Source organism: Chiloscyllium plagiosum, unplaced genomic scaffold (assembly GCF_037043375.1).
Source record: "Chiloscyllium plagiosum isolate Xiang-an unplaced genomic scaffold, Cpla_swu_hap1 HiC_scaffold_8, whole genome shotgun sequence".
In the NCBI taxonomy this organism is placed as follows: Eukaryota; Metazoa; Chordata; class Chondrichthyes; order Orectolobiformes; family Hemiscylliidae; genus Chiloscyllium; species Chiloscyllium plagiosum.
Window position 1 is genome coordinate 58799045 of NW_028270146.1, and position 25810 is coordinate 58824854.

Below are 25810 nucleotides of genomic sequence, written 5' to 3' on the forward strand. Positions count from 1 at the left end.
AGTTTTCCTGACTTTGAACAATTAGACCTGCAGCTGCTAAGAGATGGTTTGAGTTATAAAATGAAAGGTCATACCTGTTCGCCCAATCATATGACTAAGGTTGTTTCAGATTTAAATATCTTTTGTCCTTAGCATTCAAGGGTAATTAAAATGTAACATCTCATCTTTCCCCACATACAGATAATAGTATCAAGGATTATTGACAATAATACAGAAATAAAGAGAAATACTTCAACTACTCTGTATACTGGGGCATTTGCAGTTTAATCATGAGGAAGTAATGTTTACAATTTTACTAGTGGAGGAATTCTGCAGCTTTCCACTGATCATTTCCAATCGTTCACTCTTCATATTCCAGAAGAAATACTGCACAGCATGCACAGGAAATAATTACAACAATTACAACTGTTGGGAATGATGTAAAATCATATTCTAGAGTGTGAAAAAGGATCAGTACAAAATGTAAAAATTACTGACCAATTGTTTGTAGTACTTCTGGTCACACTGAGAGGCAAGATTTACTCAGAGAACATTGACAAAATAAATTTGAGGTCTGTTGAAATGACTGACATTTATAGCAAAAATAATTAAAACTCACTAACTAAGAAAAAAATTTCCCCCATACGTTAAGAGCAATGACTTTCAGAATGCTCAATTCTTCTATCTCCTCTAGCAATGTTATTAGTGTAACAGAGAACAGTAATAACACCAGAGATGTCAAAGGCATTATGTATTTAATCGAGCACTACTTGCAGTAGCTCATTAATACTAAAGCTAAGTTAACTTACATAGGAATGGCATAACAGAGACACATGACAATCGCCTCAACCCTCACCCCATTCCCTGACAAACAAAATAACCTATGAAGCAATAACATGTTCAATATGCTGAGGCACCTGCTGTAGCTGTTTAATCAAAGACCTGTATAAACAAATATACTATTAATATAGTGTTACATTTGTGTACAGTAAGAGCAAGTGAATCCATTATACCTGGATAAAACACTGTACATTTTCTTCAAACAAGTGTTTATAGAACTGAGCTTTAAATTTATTATTCAGTGCTTCAACAACCTCCCTGATTGTATTTAATTATGAACAGCAATTTTGTTACATATGGACATGAGTTATGTTAGTAGCTTCTGATAGGTTCAGCTCCAGATAATCATTAGAGCATAAGTTGTGCAAAAATATTATTGTGTTTAACTTGGATTAACTCAGCCTGTTTTTCAATGAAACAGTTCAATAATGGCTGCTTTTTAGTGAAGTCACAAATATCCCAAATATATTTGTAAATGGCTATGTAACAGGGGTTGGAATGCCCTGTATTTAAAGCTTCTGAAGTTTGAAACAACCTAAGCCCAAAAAGTCCAGCGTATCAAGCTTCGAAACTGTACTCAGATTTCAAAAAACCAAGGATTTCAGCTGAAGTGGCGACCAAGGCGTGCTGATCTGTAGTCAGACCGTAACTGCACGAAGGCATGAAGGATGTTCTTGTCAAGATTAGTTAGATGCTCTCCAGAACAGACCTGCTTTAGGTTGTCAGGTGCTACAACCAGGAGATTACAGAGTGCATGCAGCGTGTCAAAAAGTTGCAACACCAAGGGAATCTATATATAAAAAACAAAGAGAAAAGTGCAATTAGTTGTTGCAATTCAAGAGAAATTGCATATTTAGTAAAAGCAGCTTTAATCTGAAGAATGCAAAAGATATGCACCAAATAGGAAGACTAATAGTTTGGGCAGACGTTTTCTTATCCCATTCCCCACATCCTTCCCCCTGCCAATTCCCAGAAATAAAGCACAGTAGAATCACTGGCTGGAATTATAAACTTATCTTGATTAGTTGATGATTAAGACAGACAGAAATGCATAAAAGAGAGAATGCAATGGAAAACACGGAACTCTCATGATGATTTGGAGGACCTATTTTCTATAAAAGGGCAAATTGCACTTGTAACAGAGTATAATTCTGCTACTTAACTAATAACTGTACTGTGTTCTTCAAGGTGCAAGGACACAATGCAAGTCAAAGTGGGATGTATTTTTCTCTCAAGCCTCATTCTTATGATGTAAATTGCATTAAAGTTAGGTTGTTTGATCAGGAAACAAGAAAAAAAGCTTTGATTAGTTTCAGATTTTCATCTATAAAAAATGTGATGTCTGAAGAATTGATGTACCATTTTTGAAAGCTGACTTAAGGAGATATAAATGGAAAAAATGTTTACAAAATATGAGAATATTTCAGAAGAGTTGCTTGAAAATTGCAAGAGCAAGAAGTACTCTAAAGAATGACATCAAAAAAACAAAGTGAAAACAATTTCTGTCATGTGATCAGAGTTGAAAAGCTATAGACCGAAGACAAAGTGGACAGCAGCAGAGACAGGAGTTTGACCTCGCTATTGCTGAAGGTCATAGATAGGCTATGTACGAGTCACAGTGAATGACAGAGGATAGTACAAAAAACAGATGAGCATGGCATACCATTACCAATCTCCTGTTAGGAGCAGCTTACAGGAGATTTGTAGAAGTTATATACAGGGCAAGTTTGTAACCTTAGAAAAGAAAATCATTAGATTTTCAACAAAGCATACTTCCAGTTACACAGGGCTTCATATTTCTTTAGTGTACTTACAATGATGACAAAAATATACTATAATTAGAAGAAAATATAGCATTTATGTTACTTCAATACAATAATGTAAGTGTCCATGCATAATTATTTACTATCGTTAGAAAGCCTCCAGCATCAGTCTGACATCATAGACCATCTGGTCATAGAAATACAGAAATGGTTCAATTAACTTCCTGAAAATAGGGCAAGTCAGCCTGATCCTCAATTCTGAATGTGGATTTGCTGAATATCTGCATGGTTATATTTAACTACTTTACATTAATGATTTCTAAGATGCAAACAAACAGATGTTTGGATTAAAGACTTAAGGTTAACCAAAATTTTAGGTGATAACATGTACTGTTGTTAAAAGCATCCATTACTACATAATGGATATTCTATTCTATTAGTCCTGACAAATTAAAAAGGATCCTTGCAATTTAGCATTATTCGGTCAGATACAGCCCTGACAAAACTGTTAAGCAACAAAAATTCCAATCAAATCAATGTATATTTATATTTATTAAGATGGAAAATTTAAGACATTCTAAATCTAAACATTCAGTTCGCTAAAGTATTGTTTACTATTCAAGGCCAATTTTCTATTAAATTAATATTTTGTTGAGGGAGAGATGATACATCAAAAGCAAATCAGAAAGATAATGGACCCATTTAATACTTTTAAGTCACAATTATTTCAATTTGCTACCAGAAAGGCAAGAAAATATTATATAATCAGCAGAAAGACAGTGTAAAACAACAACAATACAAAGCAGTGTTGCGATAATGTTAATATTCAGAGCATATACAACACCTTAAATTCTTTGGCACACTTGCGATATTCAGCTACATCACAGATAGCCAGCATACCACCCATTGAACTGTAAGTATACTGCTGAAGGTGCTCATGAATCAGACGATGGAAGCGAACTCCAAATTCTGTTAGAACAGTATCCACATTCTTTCCATCCATCGAATTTCGATTTTTTTCTACTTGCTTTCTGACATAGCCACAGACTTTGACACAAGCCTAGCCAAAAATGAAATGCAACATCATTACTGTGCGCTGTTGTATTATACTAAGCAGTGAAAATGCGATATTGCATTATAGGCTAAATGCAATTGCTTCAAAACTGCAAGGCAAATAAACATTGTGTCACCTGACAGTTGCAAAGTTTATAATACAAACAGATGAACTTTCAACTTGTAAATTTTCTTCAACCTCTACACACCCTATATATAACCTGTATAAAATTACTCATGAGCCAAAATGAGATTTATATTTTAAACAAAAATGTTATCCATAATTTAGTTTTAAATGTTATATCTTCATGGGATAGGTACATCAACATTAATATACAAAACATTCATCCCAAATTAATAAAGACTTGGGAAGCTTCTTTACAATCAAACTCCTGCTGAGATTGGTCATTTGATGTATTTCTAAAACAGCTGCTCCTATGGAAGATACAAAATGATTGCAACCCAAGCAAAACACCATCACTGCTGGGATCACTGCCGAATATACAAACCTTTGATGTACCTATGATATTATTATTGTACATGGACCAAACCTTGACAAGTCAATCAATTATCCCAGCTTGCTACATTTTCAATCGTTTTGTTTTCTGTATAACGTGCGGCCATCTCAGGGGTCTCAACCGTAAAAAGTATGTTATGTAGTACTGGGCTCAAATATCTTTCTTTTGTGACAGCTCCTCTTGAGATCTTCTCAAAGACTACTTTTTGATTTTCACAAGCCACTTTTTGGTTGCATTGTGACTGCAATCGCAGAATTGAAAATCATCTTGTACTTCTTCTGAGTCAATGACTGTTTGCCACACTGAACACTTCTGACCATCTATACTCTAATTGGTAGCAGGCTTTTGAAAGTTATATAGCAGAATTACCGAGTTTTTCCTTGCAAGTCCACAGCCTAAAGGCATGAGCAGCAGATATTCTGCAAACTTAGGGATGTCTCACTCCTCATGTCTTGATATAAATGATCAATTATCTTTCTGGATCTTATAAAGTGTGTAAAACTAAAATCAGCTCCTTAAATGCAGTTCTATGCAATTTGGGGTGGTATGAACACTGCATAACTTGTTTGGATACACATTTGTCTTAGTTGGATGATTACGTTTCAAACTGTATTCCAGGAATTAAGCACATAATATAGACCTAATCCAATTCATGGGAGAATTATATTGATAGAGATGCCACCTTCTAGATGGGATATTAAAATGAAGTATGTTGAGCTAACTGTTAAAGGGATCGTGTGGTTCACTTAAATGTGTAGTTATTTTTTCCAAGCCAGCATTCTGCCTCAATCACTTAAAAGCAGATTCATTATTTGTGGAACCGTTCTACATACAAATAGATTGCCATTGTTTTGCAGAGCAGTGACCCGCACTTCAAAAAGATTTATTGAATGAGAAGTCCTTTGCAATGTCCTAATGATGTAACAATGCATTATCAAATGATAATTTATCAGAAATTTAGAAAGTGATGTTAGAATAAGAGGCTAAAGATAATAATATAGATTCAGACTGAAAGCTATGCATGAAGATAAGAATTACTGATTTGTAATCAGTTAAAATTTTCAAAGCAAAGCAATCATTTGGCACATTTGGGAGAATTAAATGTAACAACATTTTATGTAGAATAAAACTCTGTTAGTATGGCGTGATTATATTTTACATATTTGCGAAAAAGTTTTGGATACATACATTAGTATATTGAATTAGTACGTTGTTTTCATCTTCTGGCTTGAAGTCTGTCTTTTTTTGTTCAACGCTCAGGATATGCTTCATATGTCCAATCATACAATTCAAAGTCCTTCACAAAACAAAATTTTTTAATGTGGCATATGCCAGTTATTTCATTTTATGTTGGTACAGAACTAGGCAATTTTCTTTAAAAAATGCAAAGAAACAACATATAGACATTACAGAGGTATAGTGTAAATTGCTTCAGGGTAACCTTTGAAATATGAATATCTACAGTTTTTGAAAGGTTGACTATTGCATTGTACAATAATAAATTATATAATCCAATCAGAATTACACCAGAGATTAAAGTGAATCTATGTCAAGACCACTGCTCCTGACTACTTTCATTCATGATCTAGTTGTACATGACAAGGAAAGGTTTCATCTGCAATCTTGCTGACAAAGATAATGAATCCCAGGACTATAGATTATGCTCAAATATGGATATCAAGGGATTGGACTGCTCACAGGCAAGTTGAGTTTAAATGGCAAACTGCAATATTACATACATATATACGTTATATACATAATCAGGGGAAATCATTAGAGCTGGCAGATATTGACTTGCTGAATTCCTTTAAGAAGTGGACCAGTTTCAGACCGGAGCAAAGATCACCTTGTATAACACCGCATAAAGTTATCGGTGCTAGAGTGATCTGGACTGGTTCCAATTGCAAAAATGCTCATACAGGTTTGCTTCCAAATTGAGCTGGATTTTTAAATCTAGTTTTCAAATCGCCCAGATCTCATGGTTTCCGGTGGGGTGAAACAGTGCATATACTGCAAATCTCTAAAAACTGAATGGAGAGTTAGGTTGGATGAACAAGAGATATTTTCCTATCGACCATGTAGGGGAACATCAACTATAATGGAAAGACAGAGAAGTTGGGTTTGTTTATAGCCTAAAGAAAGTTAAGATTTAATAAAAATGTCCAACTTCAGTCAAGGGTTTTGATAGGACCATAGGACATAGGAGTGGAAGTAAGGCCATTTGGCCCATCGAGTCCACTCCGCCATTCAATCATGGCTGATGGGCATTTCAACTCCACTTACCCGCATTCTCCCCGTAGCCCTTAATTCCTTGTGACATCAAGAATTTATAAATCTCTGCCTTAAAGACATTTAGCGTCCTGGCCTCCACTGCACTCCGCAGCAATGAATTCCACAGGCCCACCACTCTCTGGCTGAAAAAATGTCTCCGCATTTCTGTTCTGAATTTAACCCCTCTAATTCTAAGTCTGTGTCCACGGGTCCTAATCTCCTCGCCTAACGGAAACAACTTCCTAGCGTCCAACCTTTCCAAACCATGTATTATCTTGTAAGTTTCTATTAGATCTCCCCTTAATCTTCTAAACTCCAATGAATACAATCCCAGGATCCTCAGCCGTTCCTCATATGTTAGATCTACCATTCCAGGGATCATCCGTGTGAATCTCCGCTGGACACGCTCCAGTGCCAGTATGTCCTTCCTGAGGTGTGGGGCCCAAAACTGGACACAGTACTCCAAATGGGGCCTAACCAGAGCTTTATAAAGTCTCAGTAGCACATCACTGCTTTTATATTCCAACCCTCTTGAGATAAATGACAACATTGCATTTGCTTTCTTAATCACGGACTCAACCTGCATGTTTACCTTTAGAGAATCCTCGACTAGCACTCCCAGATCCCTTTGTACTTTGGCTTTATGAATTTTCTCACCGTTTAGAAAGTAGTCCATGCTTGTATTCTTTTTGCCAAAGTGCAAGACCTCGCATTTGCTCACATTGAATTCCATCAGCCATTTCCTGGACCACTCTCCCAAACTGTCTAGATCCTTCTGCAGCCTCCCCACTTCCTCAGTACTACCTGCCTGTCCACCTAACTTTGTATCATCAGCAAACTTCGCTAGAATAACCCCAGTTCCTTCATCCAGATCATTAATATATAATGTGAACAGCTGCGGCCCCAACACTGAACCCTGCGGGACACCGCTTGTCACTGGCTGCCATTCTGAAAAAGAACCTTTTATCCCAACTCTCTGCCTTCTGTCAGACAGCCAATCCTCAATCCATACCAGTAGCTCACCTCGAACACCATGGGCCCTCACCTTGCTCAGCAGCCTCCCGTGTGGCACCTTATCAAAGGCCTTTTGAAAGTCTAGATAGACCACATCCACTGGGTTTCCCTAGTCTAACCTACTTGTCACCTCTTCAAAGAATTCCAACAGGTTTGTCAGGCACGATCTCCCCTTACTAAATCCATGTTGACTTGTTCTAATCCGACCCTGTTATTCCAAGAATTTAATGATGGATTCTAGAATTTTACCAACAATCGAGGTTAGGCTAATTAGCCTACAATTTTCCATCTTTTGTCTTGATCCTTTCTTGAACAATAGAGTCAATGAAGAAAAATTATTTACATTAGCAGGTAAGTCAGTAACCAAAGGATAATAATTAAAAACCATTGGGGAAATAACTTGCAGAAAATAAGGTGCCGTCTTTTGAAAAGATGATATATAGGCCACTGTTATAATCTGGATTACTCTGCCCAAGGAGGTGGTGAAAGCAGATTCAACATTAATTCCTAAAAGGTGAACTGAGTAAACAGCTGACAAAGAAATTGTAGGTCATTGGACAGAAAGCACGGATTAAGACTAACTGGGACCACTGCTTCCAAAAGCCAGCACAGGCACATTGGGCTAAATGACATCTACAACCTTAAATTACGAAATGAAGTTACATCACTGCATCACACATACAAAAATCCTTGTTAACATCCTAATGAAAATATACTCAACATGTATTTTCCAAAACTTTAGAATCTCCCATTCAATTGGATAAAAGGTTTTCTACAGTAGACAAAGATTTTTTTTGCAGGAGAAAAGTGTTTACTTAGGGATTAAGCAGCTCAATGATGATACTGTTTATTGAAAAGCTGTATCTAACAGATGCCTGATGGATGATTAACCAACCAATAATGAGATGCCGTATAGACAGAAGAAAAACTGTGGGATTTAATGACATCCCTGATACGGCATCTTGCAATGAATTTATATTTACCTGTCAATTCCTGTATCCAGTTTAACTTCCATCTGTTCAATGACTTCTTTCTTTTTCTGTAGACACTCAGTCAGTTTAGGAGAAGAGCTGTAGGTACAATTATTAACCAAACATCAACTTAGTTTGAATGAGGAAAAATAATAAAGATAGATAATTAAATAGATAATACAGAAGTTTTTTTTAAAAAATAAGCTACTGAAAAGCTTTTTGTTCTTGCAACTTTAATGATAAAATACATTTCAGATTTTGAAGCCTAATGATTTTTCACAATGGAGCATTCAGGATGTCATTTGACAATTTACTCCATATCAATTCAATTAAGATCCAACCAAAGGTTTTCATGCAATGCGAATGTAGTCCAAATGATTATTAGCCTAATCAGAGATAGACTGAAGTATTTGTGCCAATTAACAAAAATCTCTCACCTTAAGAGTGGCATGAGGTGGTCGTTAAACTGTTTGTCAAACAAATGAAAAATCGTATTTGCCTGTTGTACAACATCTAAGAAGTAAAGAGCTCCGGTTTTGGAATCTGTTGATGGGATTGCTGAAGGAAAGAAAGATAACTTGTTCTCAGTTTTTAAATCCTGACATAGGATCAATCATCATCAATAATTAATCAATAATTAATTACTTTATTAATCTTCTGGTTAACAGAAATAAACTGGCATAGTAACCAAATTCAAAAAATACAGGCAACTACAGATTCATGAGGCTAATTTTAAATCACTACAATGATAAGAACCAATACACACATGTTAACATGGCTTCAGAGATGAAAGTTTCTACTCATGCTTAAATATTTCAGGAGAGATAATTCAAGTGAAATGGTAAAGCCCACTGATATGGCTTACCACACCAGCAAGTCATGCTTGACAAACTTGCTGGCGTACTTTGAGCCTGTAACCAGCAAGGAAGATGAGGATGATCCTGGGGATGTTGTATATCTAGACTTCCAGAAGGCATTTGACAAGGTGTCACATAAAACACTGATCGAGAAGAGGGCTTAGGGTAGATGATCAGCTGACTGACAAAGCAGAGGGTGAGGATAAATGGGGTTCTTCTCTGGAAGGTGAACTGTAACTAGTGGGTTGCCGCAAGGTTCAGTTCTTAGACCTTAACTATCGACAATCCGTATAAATTATCTGCAAGCAGGAACAGCATGTAAATGCAAAGTTCACAGATGATAATAAAATAGGTGGGAAAGCAGGTAGCGATGAGGATAAAAGGGTTTAGATGGATAGTGTTAGGCTAGGAGAATGGGCCAGAATCTAGCAGATGGAGTTTAATGTAGGTAAGTATGAGATTGTCCATTCTAGCCACAAAAATAAAAGAGCAAATTATTATTTAAATGACAAGCAGGCTCAAAGTGCGTAGGTGCAGAGGGATCTGGACATCTTTGTGCATGAATTGCAGAAAGTAGGTATGCAGGTGCAGCTTATAATAAGAAAGGCAAATGGAATCCTGGCATTTATTGCAAGAAAAGTGGACCATAGAGTAAAGAAGTGTTGTTACAATTATAGAAGACATTAGTGAGACCACTTTTAGAATATCATGCTCAGTTTTGGTCTTCTTGAGGAAGGATGTGGTGGCACTGGAGGCAGTTCAGAGGAGGTTCACAAGGTTGATTCCAGGGATAAAAGGGCTATTGTACAAGGAATGGTTGAATAACTTAGACTCGTACTCTCTGGAAATCAGAAGAATGGGGAATGGAGGCGGGTGGGGGGTGGAATCTGATTGAGGTCTACAAATGCTGAAGGCAATTGATAAGGGGGAATCATCTGGTCAACATCCACCTTATGGGACGGTCTTGAACAAGAGGACATAGATATAATGTGAGAGGAGGTAGGTGCAAAACTGAGATGTGGAGAAACTACTTCTCAGAGGGTGGTGAATCTGTGGAATTCACTGTAGGAGTATGGTGGAGACAGAATCAATCAATAGATTCAAGAAAGAAACAGATACATTTCTGATGAAAACTGGGATAAAGAGAGTTGGGGAGCAGGCAGGAAATTGCAGTTGAGATCAGGACAAGATCAGCCATAATCACATTAAATAGAGTGGGCCTGAAGAGCTGAATTGCATACTCCCACTTCCCACGCTCCTGTGTTAACCACCCCACCTTCCCTGCAAAAGGCTTTTGCGAAATTGTAACCTTAACAGTGGTGCCCTGCACCCTCAACACTGGTGTCCTGCAAGGAGGTGTTCTCAGCCCTCTACTGTAATCCCTGCACACCTGCAACTGTGCAGCCAAATTCCGAACAAATACCATCTATAAAAGTTTGCTGATGACACCACCATAGTAGGACGGATATCAAACAATGATGAGTCAGAATATAGGAAGGAGACAGAGTGCTTGGTGCTGTGGTGCAATGATAACAAGCTCTTTCTCAATGTCAGCAAACAAAAGAACTGATCATTGATTTCAGGAAGGAAGGCAGTGGACATGCCCCTGTCTACATCAACGGAGCAGAGGTGGAGACAGTCAAGAATGTCAAGTTCCAAGGAGTGACGATAACCAGCAAATCTGACTTGGTCCTTCCACATAGATGCAATGGTCAATAAAGCATAACAATGCCGCTTCTTCTTCAGGCAGCTTAGGAAATTCAGCATGTCCATAAGGATCCTCATCAACTTTTACAAGTGCACCACAGAAAGCATTCTATCCGGGTGCATAATGGTCTGGGACGGCAACTATTCTGCACAGAATTGTAAGGAACTACAAAATGTTCTGCGCACAGCCCAGACCATTAAGGAAGCCAACCTCCCATCCATGGACTTCATTTACACTTCTCATTGCCATAGAAAGGTGGCCAAAATTGTCAAAGATCCCTCCCACCCTGGCAATGCTCTCTCCCAATCTCTTCCATCAGGCAGAAAATACAGAAGCTTGAACACACATGTCAACTGGTTCAAGAACAGCTTCTTCCTTGCTGTTATCAGACTGCTGAATGGATCGAACTTCAAATACTGATCTTGCTTTGCGCACCTCCTGTGCCTCGCTCTAAGCACCCCATGATCTGAATGTCCCTGTTTGCTATGAGCTGCCTGCACTGCTTGCAAAACAAACATTTTCACTGTATTTAGGTACGTGACTGGAATAAATCAAAATGGAATTTGTTATTCTCAAAACTGTTGGAATAGAGTGAGATACTTGGAACAGCTAAAAGTGGCTGACCAGTAGTAATTTGGGCTTTTTAAAACTAAAGAAAGAACATTTATGTCATATGATTAAGAAGAGTGAAGATGATATCAAAAACAAACAGACATTTATCCAAATGAATGGAGATTTTGGAGTTTAGAAAATAAATGTTGGATGTATTTTCATTTACAATGTGTTAGAGTCATAGAGATGTAGAGCACGGGAACGGATCGTTTGGTCCAAGTCGTCCATGCCAACCAGATAACCTAAACTAATCTAGTCCAACCTGCCAGCACCTGGCCCATATCCCTCCAAACCCTTCCTATTCATTTACCCATCCAAATGCCTTTTAAATGTTACAATCATACTAGCCTGCACTACTTCCTCTGGCAGCTCATTACATACATATACCAAACTCTGCATGAAAAAGTTGTCCCTTACGTCTCTTTTATATCTTTCTCCTCTCATCTTTAAATCTATGCCCTCTAGTTCTGGACTTCCTTACCCAAGGGAAGAGACTTTGTCTATTTATCCTGTCCACGCTCATGATTTTGTAAACCTCTACATCTTTCCGATAGGAAGGAGACCAGAATTGCATGCAATATTCTAACAGTGGCCTAACCAATGTCCTGTACAGCCATAACATGACCTCCCAACTCCTGTACTCAATACTCTGACCAATAAAGGAAAGCATACCAAATGCCTTCTTCACTATCCCACCTACCTGCGACTCCACGTTCAAGGAGCTATGAACCTGCACTCCAAGGTCTCTTTGTTCAGCAACGCTCCCAACGCTTACCATTAGGTGGATAAGTCCTGCTAAGATTTGCTTTCCCAAAATGCAGCATCTCGCATTTATCTGAATTAAATTCCATCTGCCACTTCTCAGCCCATTGATCCATCTGATCAACATCCTGTTGTAGTCTGAGATAACTTTCTTCACTATCCAATACACCTTCAATTTTGGTGTCATCTGCAAACTTACTAACTATACCTCTTATGCTCACATCCAAATCATTTATATAAATGAAGAGGAGTAGTGAACGCAACACCGATCCTTGTGGCACTCCACTGGTCACAGGCCTCCAGTCTGAAAAACAATCCACCACCACGTCTTCTACCTTTGAGGCAGTTCTGTATCCAAATGGCTTGTTCTCCCTGTATTCCATGAGATCTAACCTTGCTAACCAGTCTCCCATGGGGAACCCTGTTGAATGCCTTGCTGTAGTCCATATAGATCACGTACACTATTCTGCCCTCATCAATCCTCTTTACTTCAAAAATTAAGATACTTACTTTTCTATAGAAAAAAAATCTCTGGTCCTAACGTGGTTGATTCCAGAGCATCGTACATTAGTTTTGGTAAGCACAATAGTAAACAAATAGAACCAGTTCTTCTATAACATGATGATTGCGTTCACGTGCAAGTGCGCATTATTGAAAAATTGCACTTTAGAAACAGTGCTTAAAGTGTTGGTGATGTAATCATGTTACAGCCAACACACATTTAAAAAGTTCATGCTTTAGAAACAGCACCCCCAATTTGTCAATCATGTTATAGCAAAGCATGAGTTATAGCAGAACAACCCGTAAATATGTCCCAGTGATTTGATTCTATTGGTAGGCGAAGTTTTGTGAACTGAATATTCCCTTAGCATTTGTTTTATCTCCAACTTCTTTTTGGGTTTTGCCAAGAAGCTTTTTGTGAGAAAAATATTTTTGAATTATCAGTTAACTTGAAAGGGTTCAGAAAAGATTTACAAGGATGTTGCCAGGGCTGGAGGATTTGAGCTACAGGGTGAGGCTGAACAGCTGGGGCTGTTTTCCCTGGAGCGTCGGAGGCTGAGGGGTGACCTTATAGAGGTTTACAAAATTATGAGGGGCATGGATAGGATAAATAGGCAAAGTCTTTTCCCTGGGGTGAGGGAGTCCAGAACTAGAGGGCATAGGTTTAGGGTGAGAGGGGAAAGATATAAAAGAGACCTAAGGGGCAACTTTTTCATGCGGAGGGTGGTACGTGTATGGAATGAGCTGCCAGAGGATATGGTGGAGACTGGTACTATTGCAACATTTAAGAGGCATTTGGATGGGTATATGAATAGGAAGGGTTTGGAAGGATATGGGCTGTGTGCTGGCAGGTGGGACTAGATTAGGTTGGGATATCTGGTCGGCATGGACAGGTTGGACCGAAGGGTCTGTTTCCATGCTGTACATCTCTATGACTCTATAATAAGGATGATGCAACAATGAGGGTTACCTAATTGCTGCATAGGATTGCAGTTCATTTTCTATCCTTATCTCTCCACCCATCGGCAAAGAATCAAAAAGTGTTGTTACAGTGCAGAAGGCGGCCATTCAGCCCATTGTGTCAGCATCAGCTCCAAGCATTCTGACAAATGCTAAACCCCTGCCTTTTCCCCCTAACCTTGCACATTAGGAGAGGTTATGGCCAAGTACTATTATTGCAAAACCATTAATCTAGAGACCCAGATAACATCTGGGAACCCGATTCAAATCCCACCAAAGGCAGTTCGAGGAATTTGCATTCATCAAAAATCTGGAATTAAAAAAATCAATCAGGAAAACCCATCTGGTTCACCAATGTCCTTCCCCACCTAATCCGGCCTACACATTACTACATACCCACAAAGCTGAAAATGTGTTGCTGGAAAGAAGAAGGGCTTATGCCCGAAACGTCGATTCTCCTGTTCCTTGGATGCTGCCTGACCTGCTACGCTTTTCCAGCAACACATTTTCAGCTCTGATCTCCAGCATCTGCAGCCCTCACTTTCTCTCTACATACCCACAAACACAATGTGGTTGACTCTTAACTGCCCTCAGGGCAATTCATCCCATGAATGTTTTACTTAAATAATTATCTTTACATTCAATCATCCAGAGGTGATTTGAATGATTCAACTGAGATCAATCTCAAAGGCATTTCAAGGCAGAGCATTTCAAACCGGAATTCAATGCTGAATCACCTGCAAAGATTTTCCCCTCCCGCTTACTCTTGTACTGGTTATGGTATTGTTCACCAAGGACCTATTTTTGGCAGTCTCCTACTTCTCAATGACACGTTGCCCTTCAACAGTATCATATGAAAGCACAGCGTCAGCTTTTACACATATGGTGACACTGTCTCATCAGCACCTCAACCCCCACTTCACTGTTCTCAAGTTGCTTGTCAAACATTCAGTATTGTCTGAACAGAAATATATACAAAAAGTCATTGTCTTTAGGCCCAAAATGAGCTCTATTCCCTCACCAATGACTTCATGTCTTACCCTAGTACCTGCCTGAACCTGAATCTTTATGTTACACGCAACATGAGATGAGCTTCCAACCCTATATCTGCACCACCTATAAGACACTGACTTACAACATCATCTGACTAGACTCCTCCCACCCTAGTTCATCTCGCATCCGTGCCTTTGACTCACCCAATGCCCTTCCAAATAATTTTGCCTCAGAGCATTACATAGTTAAGAAATAGGAGAACAAGTCTCAAGTACAGGTCTGGGGTACCTATTTCTATAGCTTCCAAAAACCTTCTCCTATCTGTACCTTCAGTTTTCCTCACCACATTGTTGTTGCTGTGAATTCAGTTGCCAAGGCTCTAAGCTCTGGAACCCTTACTAAATCTGCACTCTCCTTGAAGATGTTCCTTAAAATAGACTTCTGATCAAGGTTCTGGTCATTAGTCTAATATGTGCATATGGAATTCAGTTTCAATTTTATTTGTTAACACTTATGATGTATTTTAATATGTGGAGATGTTTTCCTATATTAAAGGTACGAGAGAAAAACAAACTGTTGCTGTTGATTTTAGACGTCAAGAGGTGAGACCACATAAGGATTTAAACACAAGGCTGAGAACTTATTAAATTTAAAATCAAACTGGTATCTGCATTGTTAGTGGAGGTATGTGGTAAAGATAATTCTAATTAGAGCAGACAGAATGCAGAATTTCAGATGAGTTGCGATTTTGGAAGCATACAACATGAGGAGCTTGTCACTAGAACATTTAAATAAACAAATCTTGAAGCAACTTTCACGGTGAATAAAAAAAAAGTGCAGTTAAGTTCTGAATTTTATTGCTTTAGATTTTCATGGGCTGAAATAGTATTTAAAAGAAAGACCAAACCATGGACTTAAAATAGCCACAACAACCATGTTACTAGTCAGGTTGGTCACGTTTCATGAAACAAGTGTTCATAGAATCCCTACAGTGTAGATACAAGCCCTTCGCCCAACATGTCCACACCGACCCTCCGGAGGGTATCCCACCCAAACCCTCTCCCCCACCCGATTACTCTACATTTACCCTTGACTAATGCATCTAACCTACACATCCCTGAACACTATGGGCAATTTAGCATGGCCAATTCACCTAATCTGCACATTTTTGGATTGTGGGAAGAAACTGGAGCACCTGGAGGAAACCCAGACATGGGGAAAATGTGCAAACTCCACACAGGCAGTCGCCTAAGGCAGGAATTGAACCTGGGCCCCTGGCGCTGTGCGGCAGCAGTGCTAATAAACAAAAACAGCCAAAACTGAAATTAATATTTCATTCAAAGGCAAAGAAGCCAGTCATGTCGGCATTACGGAGATGTGACAAGAACCTCGATGACCAGTTACACTGTTACTCGCATGCTCAAGAAAGAATCATTGCAATTAAGTTTGAAGACATGTTAGAACTCTGACATGTTAGAAGCTTCTAAACAGGAAATCGCTTGAGTAGTGAGAGGAGATGAAACTTAAAATGCAACACTGAACAAGGCTGGGAACTCATGTACTGTCTAACCTGGAGACAAAGCACCCACTGATAACGCAGATTGAAACATCAGAACTGCATGTAGGTTTGCTCGCTGAGCTGGAAGGTTCATTTCCAGACGTTTCGTCACTCTATAACGTCTTCGGTGGGCCTCCGGGCGAAGCACTGCTGATAATTCCTGCTTCCTATTTATATGTTTGGGTTTCTTTGGGATGGTGATGTCATTTCCTGCTCTTTTTCTCAGGGGGTGGTATATGGGGTCAAACACGATGTGCTTGCTGATAGAGTTTCGGTTGAAATGCCCTGCTTCTAGGGATTCTCGGACGTGTCTCAGTTCGGTTTTTCCTAGAATGGATGTGTTGTCCTTCCTTATCTGTATGTAAGGATACTAGTGAGAGAGGGTCATGTTATTTTGTGGCTAGTTTATGTTCACATATCCTGGTGGCTAGTTTTCTGTCTGTTTGTTCAAAGTAGTGTTTGCTACAGTTCTTGCACAATATCTTGTAAATGACATTAGTCCCAAAAAAAAAGTCATTTACAAAATACATCTACAAAAAAGCAGTGCTTCGCCCAGAGGACCACCAAAGACCCTAGTAGGGTGACGAAACATCTGGAAATGAACCTTCCAGATGAAAATGGCTTCAGATCATAGATTCATACAGCATAGAAACAGATGTTTTGAACCACCATGTCTATGCTAAATACCAATCTCATTTTCAAAAGCTTATCCTGCAAAGACACCCAAAATATACTAAACTGGAAATACATCCAGGGAAGTTATTTGGGTGGAATTGAGAAATAAGAAAGGGATGATCACCTTATTGGGATTGTATTATAGACCGCCCCCCCCAATAGTCAGAGGGAAATTGAGAAACAAACTTGCAAGGAGATCTCAGCTATCTGTAAGAATAATAGGGTAGTTATGGTAGGGGACTTTAACTTTCCAAACATTGACTGGGACTGCCATAGTGTTAAAGGTTTAGATGGAGAGGAATTTGTTAAGTGTGTACAAGACAATTTTCTGATTCAGTATGTGGATGTACCTACTAGAGAGGGTGCAAAACGTGACCTACTCTTGGGAAATAAGGCAGGGCAGGTGACTGAGGTGTCAGTGGGGGAGCACTTTGGGACCAGCGATCATAATTCTATTAGTTTTAAAATAGTGATGGAAAATGTCAGACCAGATCTAAAAGTTGAAGTTCTGAATTGGAGAAAGGCCAATTTTGACGGTATTAGGCAAGAACTTTTGAAAGCTGATTGGAGGCAGATGTTCGCAGGTAAAGGAATGGTTGGAAAATGGGAAGCCTTCAGAAGCGAGATAACGAGAATCCAGAGAAAGTGTATTCTTGTCAGGGTGAAAGGGAAGGCTGGTAGGTGTAGGGAATGCTGGATGACTAAAGAAATTGAGGGTTTGATTTAGAAAAAGGAGGAAGCATATGTCAAGTATAGACAGGAGAGATCGAGTGAATCCTTAGAAGAGTATAAAGAAAGTAGGAGTATACTTAAGAGGGAAATCAGGAGGGCAAAACGGGGACCATGAGATAGCTTTGGCAAATAGAATTAAGGAGAATCCAAAGAGTTTTTACAAATATATTAAGGACAAAAGGGTAACTAGGGAGAGAATATGAACCCTCAAAGATCAGCAAGGTGGCCTTTGTGTGGAGCCACAGAAATGGGGAGATACTAAATGAATATTTTGCATCAGTATTTACTGTGGAAAAGGATATGGAAGATATAGACTGTAGGGAAATAGGTGGTGACATCTTGCAAAATGTCCAGATTACAGAGGAGGAAGTGCTGGATGCCTTGAAATGGTTAAAAGTGGATAAATCCCCAGGACCTGATCAGGTGTACCCGAGAACTCTGTGGGAAGCGAGAGAAGTGATTGCTGGGCCTCTTGCTGAGATATTTGTATCATCGATAGAGACAGGTGAGGTGCTGGAAGACTGGAGGTTGGCAAACGTGGGGCCACTATTTAAGAAGGGCAGTAAAGACAAGCCAGGGAAATATAGACTGGTGAGCCTGACCTCGGTGGTGGGCAAGTTGTTGGAGGGAATCATGAGGGACAGGATGTACATGTATTTGGTAAGGCAAGGACTGATTTGGGATAGTCAACATGGCTTTGTGCGTGGAAAATGGTGTCTCACAAACTTGATTGAGTTTTTTGATGAAGAAACAAAGATGATTGATGAGGGCAGAGCAGTAGATGTGATCTATATGGACTTCAGTAAGGCGTTCTACAAGGTTCCCCATGGGAGACTGATAAGCAAGGTTACATCTCATGGAATACAGGGAGAACTAGCCATTTGGATACAGAACTGGCTCAAAGGTAGAAGACAGAAGGTGGTGGTGGAAGGTTGTTTTTTCAGGCTGGAGGCCTGTGACCAGTGGAGTGCCACAAGGATCGGTACTGGGTCCTCTACTTTTTGTCATTTACATAAATGATTTGGATGCGAGCATAAGTACAGTTAGTAAGTTGCAGATGACACCAAAATTGGAGGTGTAGTGGACAGCGCAAAGGGTTATCTCAGATCACAACAGGATCTGGACCAGATGGGCCAATGGGCTGAGAAGTGGCAGATGGAGTTTAATTCAGATAAATGCAAGATGCTGCATTTTGGGAAAGCAAATCTTTGTATGACTTATACACTTAATGGTAAGGTTGGGAGTGTTGCTGAACAAAGAGATCTTGGTTCATAGCTCCTTGAAAGTGGAGTCACAGGTAGATAGGATAGTGAAGGCGGCGTTTGGTATGCTTTCCTTTATTGGTCAGAGTATTGAGTACAGGGGTTGCGAGGTCATGTTGCGGTTGTACAGGACATTGGTTAGGCCACTGTTGGAATATTGCGTGCAATTCTGGTCTCCTCCTTATCGGAAAGATGTTGTGAAACTTGAAAGGGTTCAGAAAAGATTTACAAGGATGTTGCCAGGGTTGGAGGATCTGAGCTACAGGGAGAGGCTGAACAGGCTGGGGCTGGGGCTGAGGCGTCGGAGACTGAGGGGTGACCTTATAGAGGTTTACAAAATTATGAGGGGCATGGACAGGATAAATAGTCGAAGTCTTTTCCCTGGGGTCGGGGAGAACTAGAGGGCATAGGTTTAGGGTGAGAGGGGAAAGATATAAAAGAGACCTAAGGGGCAACTTTTTCACGCAGAGGATAGTACGTGTATGGAATGAGCTGCCAGAGGATGTGGTGGAGGCTGGTACAAGTGCAACATTTAAGAGGCATTTGGATGGGTATAGAATAGGAAGGGTTTGAGGGATATGGGCCAGGTGCTGGGAGGTGGGACTAGATTGGGTTGGATATCTGGTCAGCATGGACGGGTTGGACTGAAGGGTCTGTTTCCATGCTGTACATCTCTATGGCTCAATGCATATTATACTGTGTCTTTCTTTTTGTACTGAACATTGTCACCAAAATTAAAGCTAGAGGCGATCAAATCAAGTTCAGCCAAAATAAGGGCTCGGAATGAATGCTGGATGATCATTAATTTAATTAATTTTTTAAAAAGCCTTTACCTATCCACTGAGAAACTTCCATACACTGAATTATCAAATAATGAAAATTACCTGCAAGTCCAATTTCTAGAGCATAGTCAATATGCTCAACACACAAGTATTCCACGAGAATAGTAAATATTCGAAAAGCATTCTTTGGTAAATCAGAAGAATCAGACAGCTATAAATAAAAAGTTAAGAATTAGCAAAAATAGACACTGCTTAACATAATAATTATATTGACTGCCCCAGTGAAAATCATCCCCAGAATATCCACCTGCAGAAATTTTAAAATTGAAGGACGGCAAGGCATCAATATTTGAAAAAAACCATCATATAGCCCAAACCTCAACAATACAGTACAAGGAACATTATTCTTTTTTGAAGAACATTCTTACCCTGTGACACCTCTCAAAGGCCTGTCTGGTCTCCTGCAAAAGATTGACAACTACCTCCTGTGACAGAAATGTCTCGCCATGCGTGTCAATACTTGGCCCCAGTGGTAAGTTGGTACGTTGGCGAATTCGCTCTTTTAGGTCCTGAATCCTACAAGATACACATCTATTATTTCACAGAAACATCCAAAATTTACAAAGATTAACAACTGTACTAATTTGCAGAGGACAAACATGTATAAAAGTATACCATAAGCAAAAGTTGAGATTACACAGGTTGACTCTCCTATGGTGTCAGACATGACTGAGACTTCTTGTAGTCATTTGAATGTCTAACATTAAAGCCATAACAGAAGCTACCTTTTCTTAAAAAAAAAACTGAATTCAGTGCACAATATTACAGATTGCTGGCCTGTTCTGATTTCCTGCAGGTTTACTGTAGTAAGCAAATTCATTGAATCTTCTATGTAAAACCCTCTGGCTGTCAGTGCCTCAAACTGTTTTACACACACACACACACACACACACACACACACACACACACACACACACACACACACACAGTAAGGTTCCAAAGTTTTCATTGCATATACGAATTTTCACAATCATAAAATTACTTAAACTGTTTTGCTCATAATTATTTTACCTTTTTACAAGAAAATGGAAGCCATCTAGGAGAGGATGTAACAGCATGGTATTTTGCCAGCCATAGCGTCTGATATTTTGCAATAATGTTATCACTCAGGCAATCGGGAAATCTACAAGTTTTGATTCTGCTTTTTAATAGAACAGATGTGAATATTTCAGAAAACATGAAAGAGCTGTTTCTGTAAACAGCAGAAGATTGAGACAGGACTCAGTAAATGTTTCGAAGCAGGATGCTATGAAAATATTGCCAGAATTTCAAAACTATTTTTGTTGGGAAAAAGCCCAAAATTGCACAAGGAATCAGGTTTATCCTAATCAACTGAAATGGGTCAAGAAATAGGAGAAATTTGAGCCAACTTTGATTTCTTCTGCACAAAAGTGGCATGGTGGCTCAGTGGCTAGCACTGCTGCCTCACAGCACCAGGATCCCAGGTTCAATTCCAGCCTCGGACAACTGTCTGTGTGGAGTTTGCACATTCTCCCTGTGTCTGCGTGGGTTTCCTCTCAGTCCAAAGATGTGCAGGTCAGGTAAATTGACCATGCTAAATTACCCATAGTGCTAGGTGCATTAGTCAGAGGGAAATGGGTGGATTACTCTTCGGAGGGTCTGTGTGGACTGGTTGGGCCGAAGGACCTGTTTCCACTCTGTAGGGAATCTAATCTAATCTAAACTCTGAGCTGCAGAGCATTTAAAAGAGACATTTGTAAGTAGAAGTAATGTCAATAATTCTGATCATCATCAAAATCAATGAATTTGTTCCAAATCTACAAAGCTTTGGGCTGACCAGAACAAGAATTAAATAATTAAAATTAGTGAGGTAGGCAGTATTCTAAAAAATTAATGATCCTAGCCCACATGTCAAGATGCTCTGACATTAAATATTAAATTCAGAATTCATCTAGTAACTAACTTCACCCAAAAATATTAAAATAAACTGAAGTAATGTTTCTAATTGAATTTTATAAAATAAACAAAAAAACCTTCAAAATAATTCTAGTAAAATTAAAACATTCAACTTAAAATATTCTTCAAATTGTAAATTCTTTCAAAACATCTTGGAACTGACTTTAATGAGATGTCAAGCAATTTCTCCCAATTTTTTCTGTCCAATAGAGTATAACATTCAACAGACTTGAAAGTAAATTTAAAATAAAATTATCCGTGATAACATCTTTAATAGTGTTAATGATTCAGAAAACAGATTAGACAGTTTCAAGCTAGTTTATATGCATGTGATTCTGACAAAAGTAATTTAAGAGGCATCACTGTAACATTTACAGAATGATAATGTACAGACAATTCTACCCAAACTCAAGTGAAGCATTCTGAAACAGAGGTGATAAGTTGGTAAAAGTGTGGCTGAACCAAGGTGTAAAGAGGATCAATTTGCCAAAGTGCATCAGTGGCTCCAAATTCAGACTCATTTTCAGCATGGTTTTGAAGTGCTGCAATTATTAGGGAATCATAAAAACGAAAGAGGGAGGGAAGTATTTTGCCCCTGCTGAATCAAATAAATTTAATTTTCATCTAAAAGGAATTCTTCCATTCAACAAATAGCACAGAGGTTAATGCAGGGAAACAAACTTCAATGTATGCAGTTAATATACACACTTGAGCAACTAGACAACTTTTTAAAAATCAGCTACAGTAAATTACAAATTACTTTCTTCACACTTCACTGTACTGCATTTCCAAATGCTTCTTCAAAGCACTGTACCTTAAATTTAATTATGTAATCATATAGACATACCAAATATTACAAAAGGGGGCATAATGATGAAGTGCACCTGCTGTGTATTCAGGTCATGGTATTTAATTAGATAAATTCATAAATGCTCTCATGTACAGACAAGCTAAGCTGGTTTCTAGACTCTTCTGTGAAATCCAAATTGGATGTCAGGCCTGAAGCAAACTCAGTCACCAAAGTAATCATTAAATTGGCACTGTAAATGGCTGTCCATCAAAGATAAGAAACCTTTATTGTATGAATCAGATAAATTGTTTGATTATGGTATAAATTAATTGAGTAATAAGCATATTAACAAAGAGCAAAGGAAGGGATATGTAGATCTTTATAGATTTGTTCCATAAATGTAATATATAAAACTGCTCAATTTTTTACAAAAATTCATTCATCAAATGAGGGCATTGCTGGCATTTATTGCCCATCCTTACTTGCCCAAAGGGCAATTAAGAGTCAATCACATTGCTGTGGTTCTGGAGTCAAACTTAGGCCAGATCCACAGCAATGGGTCATCATTAAAAACTTAACTTTCAAATTTTTTCTTGAATTCATGGTGGGACCTGTAAAGGAAATTACATTTGATAAGAATAAGGAAATTAATCACTGATGTGACAATAAATAATTTCCACAATAGGTCATTTGAGGAACATTGCATGAGTAGGGAAATGCAATCACCAACTATTCTTTTCGATTGACCCACTACCAATTGCTTTCACTCTATGATTAGGACCCAGTTTAATAATCATCGGAAATTGAATTTCACACACAGTTTTGCTACAGGCTTCATAAACTGATTTATGCTTGATTTGTCAATGAGGCGGCTTTGATAAGATATGTACTATTACAGCTTGCCTCAAAAAACTAGATTACTTTGAATTCAATTATGTTGATAAGGATAGAAAGAATATCTATTGCGCACTATAAACTTTAGAAAAAAATATTTTCAACATTTATAGTTTTGAAATCCCAAACATTAAAATTCTTTCAGGAGTGAAAATAAATAAGTAGTTTGAACAAAGTAATCTTTGTTTCTGTAATCAATGATTGGTTATGTCTTCAGGAGAAACTAGTCATATCCAATGATTCCTCTATGATACACCCATGCACAGCAGCCAGGAAGGTAACATGCATTTATATAGCTCCTTTAATGCAATAAGTATGGCATTTCACAGAAGCACCATAAAAATGAGAGAGTCATGGATGACAAAAAATTTGATGGAAGACACAAATTTAAGACAACTTTTAAAAGGCAGAATAGGAGATGGAGAGACAGAGAAGGCGTGTACATGTGCTTAGGCAATTGAAAGTACAGGCACCAATGGTAAATCAATTAATATCAGGTATACAAAATAAGCCAGAATTTGAGAAGTGCATATATTTCCAAATTGTAATGTTGAAGGAGATAATAGAGACAAGAAGGGGCCAAAGCCAAGAAAGGTTTTGAAAGGAGGTCAGTAAGCATGGGGCTGTTGGGATTTGATGCAAGACATGGGCTCTAGTGCTTGAGAGTTCAGTCGATGAACAAAGGCATGAATGAGGACTTCAGCAGCAAATGAGCTGAGGTATGGGTAAAATCGGGCAGGGTTAGAGAAATGGAAAGCGTCAATCTTAGTGATTATGTTAACATGACATTGGAAGCGCATATTGAAGTTAAATGTGACACGAAGGTTGTTTAATCTAAGGCAGTTGCCAGGAATAGACAGGGAGTTGGAATAGAATTTGGAGTTCAGACTGCTTTCAGCCTTATTAATACTAAATGGAAGTAAATTTTTGCTCTGCTAGATGTTGTCAAGTTACCTGAAAATGCAACTGTGGAGGTGGCATGAGGGGTAATGGTGAGGTGGGGCGAGATGTCATTAGTGCACCTGTCAGAATTACTAACGTTCTTCCAGATTCTGTCACAGGGATAGCAGTTACAGAAGAAAAGGAAAGGACAAAGGAACATGCTTCTGGGGACTCCAGAGGCAACTGCTTAAGAGCAAGTTATTGGAAGTAATAGTTTCAATTCAATTAGATTCATATAAAACTGTGTGGCAGCAGTCCACTCGTCTACATAACAGTGATGTTGGAGTTGGTTAACCATGTCAAAGGTTGCCGACAGTTCAAAAAGATTGAGGAAGGAAAATATATGTTTGTCAAGTCATTTAGGATATAAATGTTGAGTTTAATAGGGAGTTTTTTGGAGCGGAAAGGAAGGTTAGATATGGAACCTGCTAAAGTCAAGAATTTACAAATTATCCCACTTATAACAATCCACAAAAACGGTTGCCTAAAATTTATTAGTAGCTCACACTGAACTGGCCACTTTGAACAAAACATTGCAGGGAGTATTAAATTAGTCATGTCAAGACTTTAATTAAAGTATTTCCTGCTTTCTCTCATTTTTGAAATGCAATATTTAATTGTAACCTCTGTCCCTTAAGTTTTGTAGCCATTGGGGTGACTCTGCGCTCTCGTTTACACATGCTTGAGATGCCACTATTGTTTCCTTAATTGCCCCTTTAGCGTATAGCTTCGGCTTTCACCATTGCCCCTTTTATCATTTAACTTCCCCTTCCTACTATCTTATCACAAACCTGTTTGCTTCCCCTCCATCCCCAAGCTTGACCTGGAAATAGATTGCAAAGTACTCTTAGTCCTAACCAATAGTTAGGACTAAGAATACTGTTAAATAGTTCAAGTACCTCAGGTTTTATTTTAGAATCTTTGAACTGTAGAATTTTGCATGTGTCAATTTAAGTCAGTGATTAAGTCAGGGCTAAATTCTCAATGCTAATAGTCTCACACAATACACCTGGTATCTTTATACACAAACAAAATCCAATCTGAAAATTGAGAAAAATCAAGAGCTTCTGAACATAAAAAACAATTAAAATATCAGAAAATATTAATCATGGCTATTTTATCAAAACTTTATATTACTGCACTTACCCTCCAGATCCATAGGACCGTTTTTGATGATTTTTGGAATCGTAATAGCGTTGTAACACCATGCTACTCCTAGTTTTCAAGTATCCTGTCTCAATTTCGATATAATTTTCCAGGTATGAAAGGAAAATGCCTTTGATCATCTTTGCCAGAAATGTCTGTTTATCAGTACCAAGATCAAACTCTGCTAACTTGCTTGCTAAACTTGTGGTCCTGTAAAGCAGAGACATTACAAGAAATGATTATTTATTAC

The 25810-nt window shown here is 38.5% G+C and overlaps 1 protein-coding gene across 1 annotated transcript in view; it reads right to left on the minus strand.

Moving 5' to 3' along the window:
* Positions 1 to 245: 245 nt before the first annotated feature.
* exoc5 (exocyst complex component 5) overlaps positions 246 to 25810 on the minus strand; it is an 87677-nt gene continuing 62112 nt past the window's right edge. Inside the window, exons 11-18 of the mRNA XM_087989878.1 lie at positions 25561 to 25770; positions 20240 to 20387; positions 19914 to 20022; positions 8847 to 8967; positions 8422 to 8508; positions 5342 to 5450; positions 3427 to 3642; positions 246 to 1609 (exon numbers count right to left, since the gene is read on the minus strand). Of these exons, the coding sequence (XP_087846004.1) occupies positions 1421 to 1609; positions 3427 to 3642; positions 5342 to 5450; positions 8422 to 8508; positions 8847 to 8967; positions 19914 to 20022; positions 20240 to 20387; positions 25561 to 25770 (1189 nt within the window). The 3' untranslated portion in view covers positions 246 to 1420. The remainder of the gene's footprint in view (positions 1610 to 3426; positions 3643 to 5341; positions 5451 to 8421; positions 8509 to 8846; positions 8968 to 19913; positions 20023 to 20239; positions 20388 to 25560; positions 25771 to 25810) is intronic.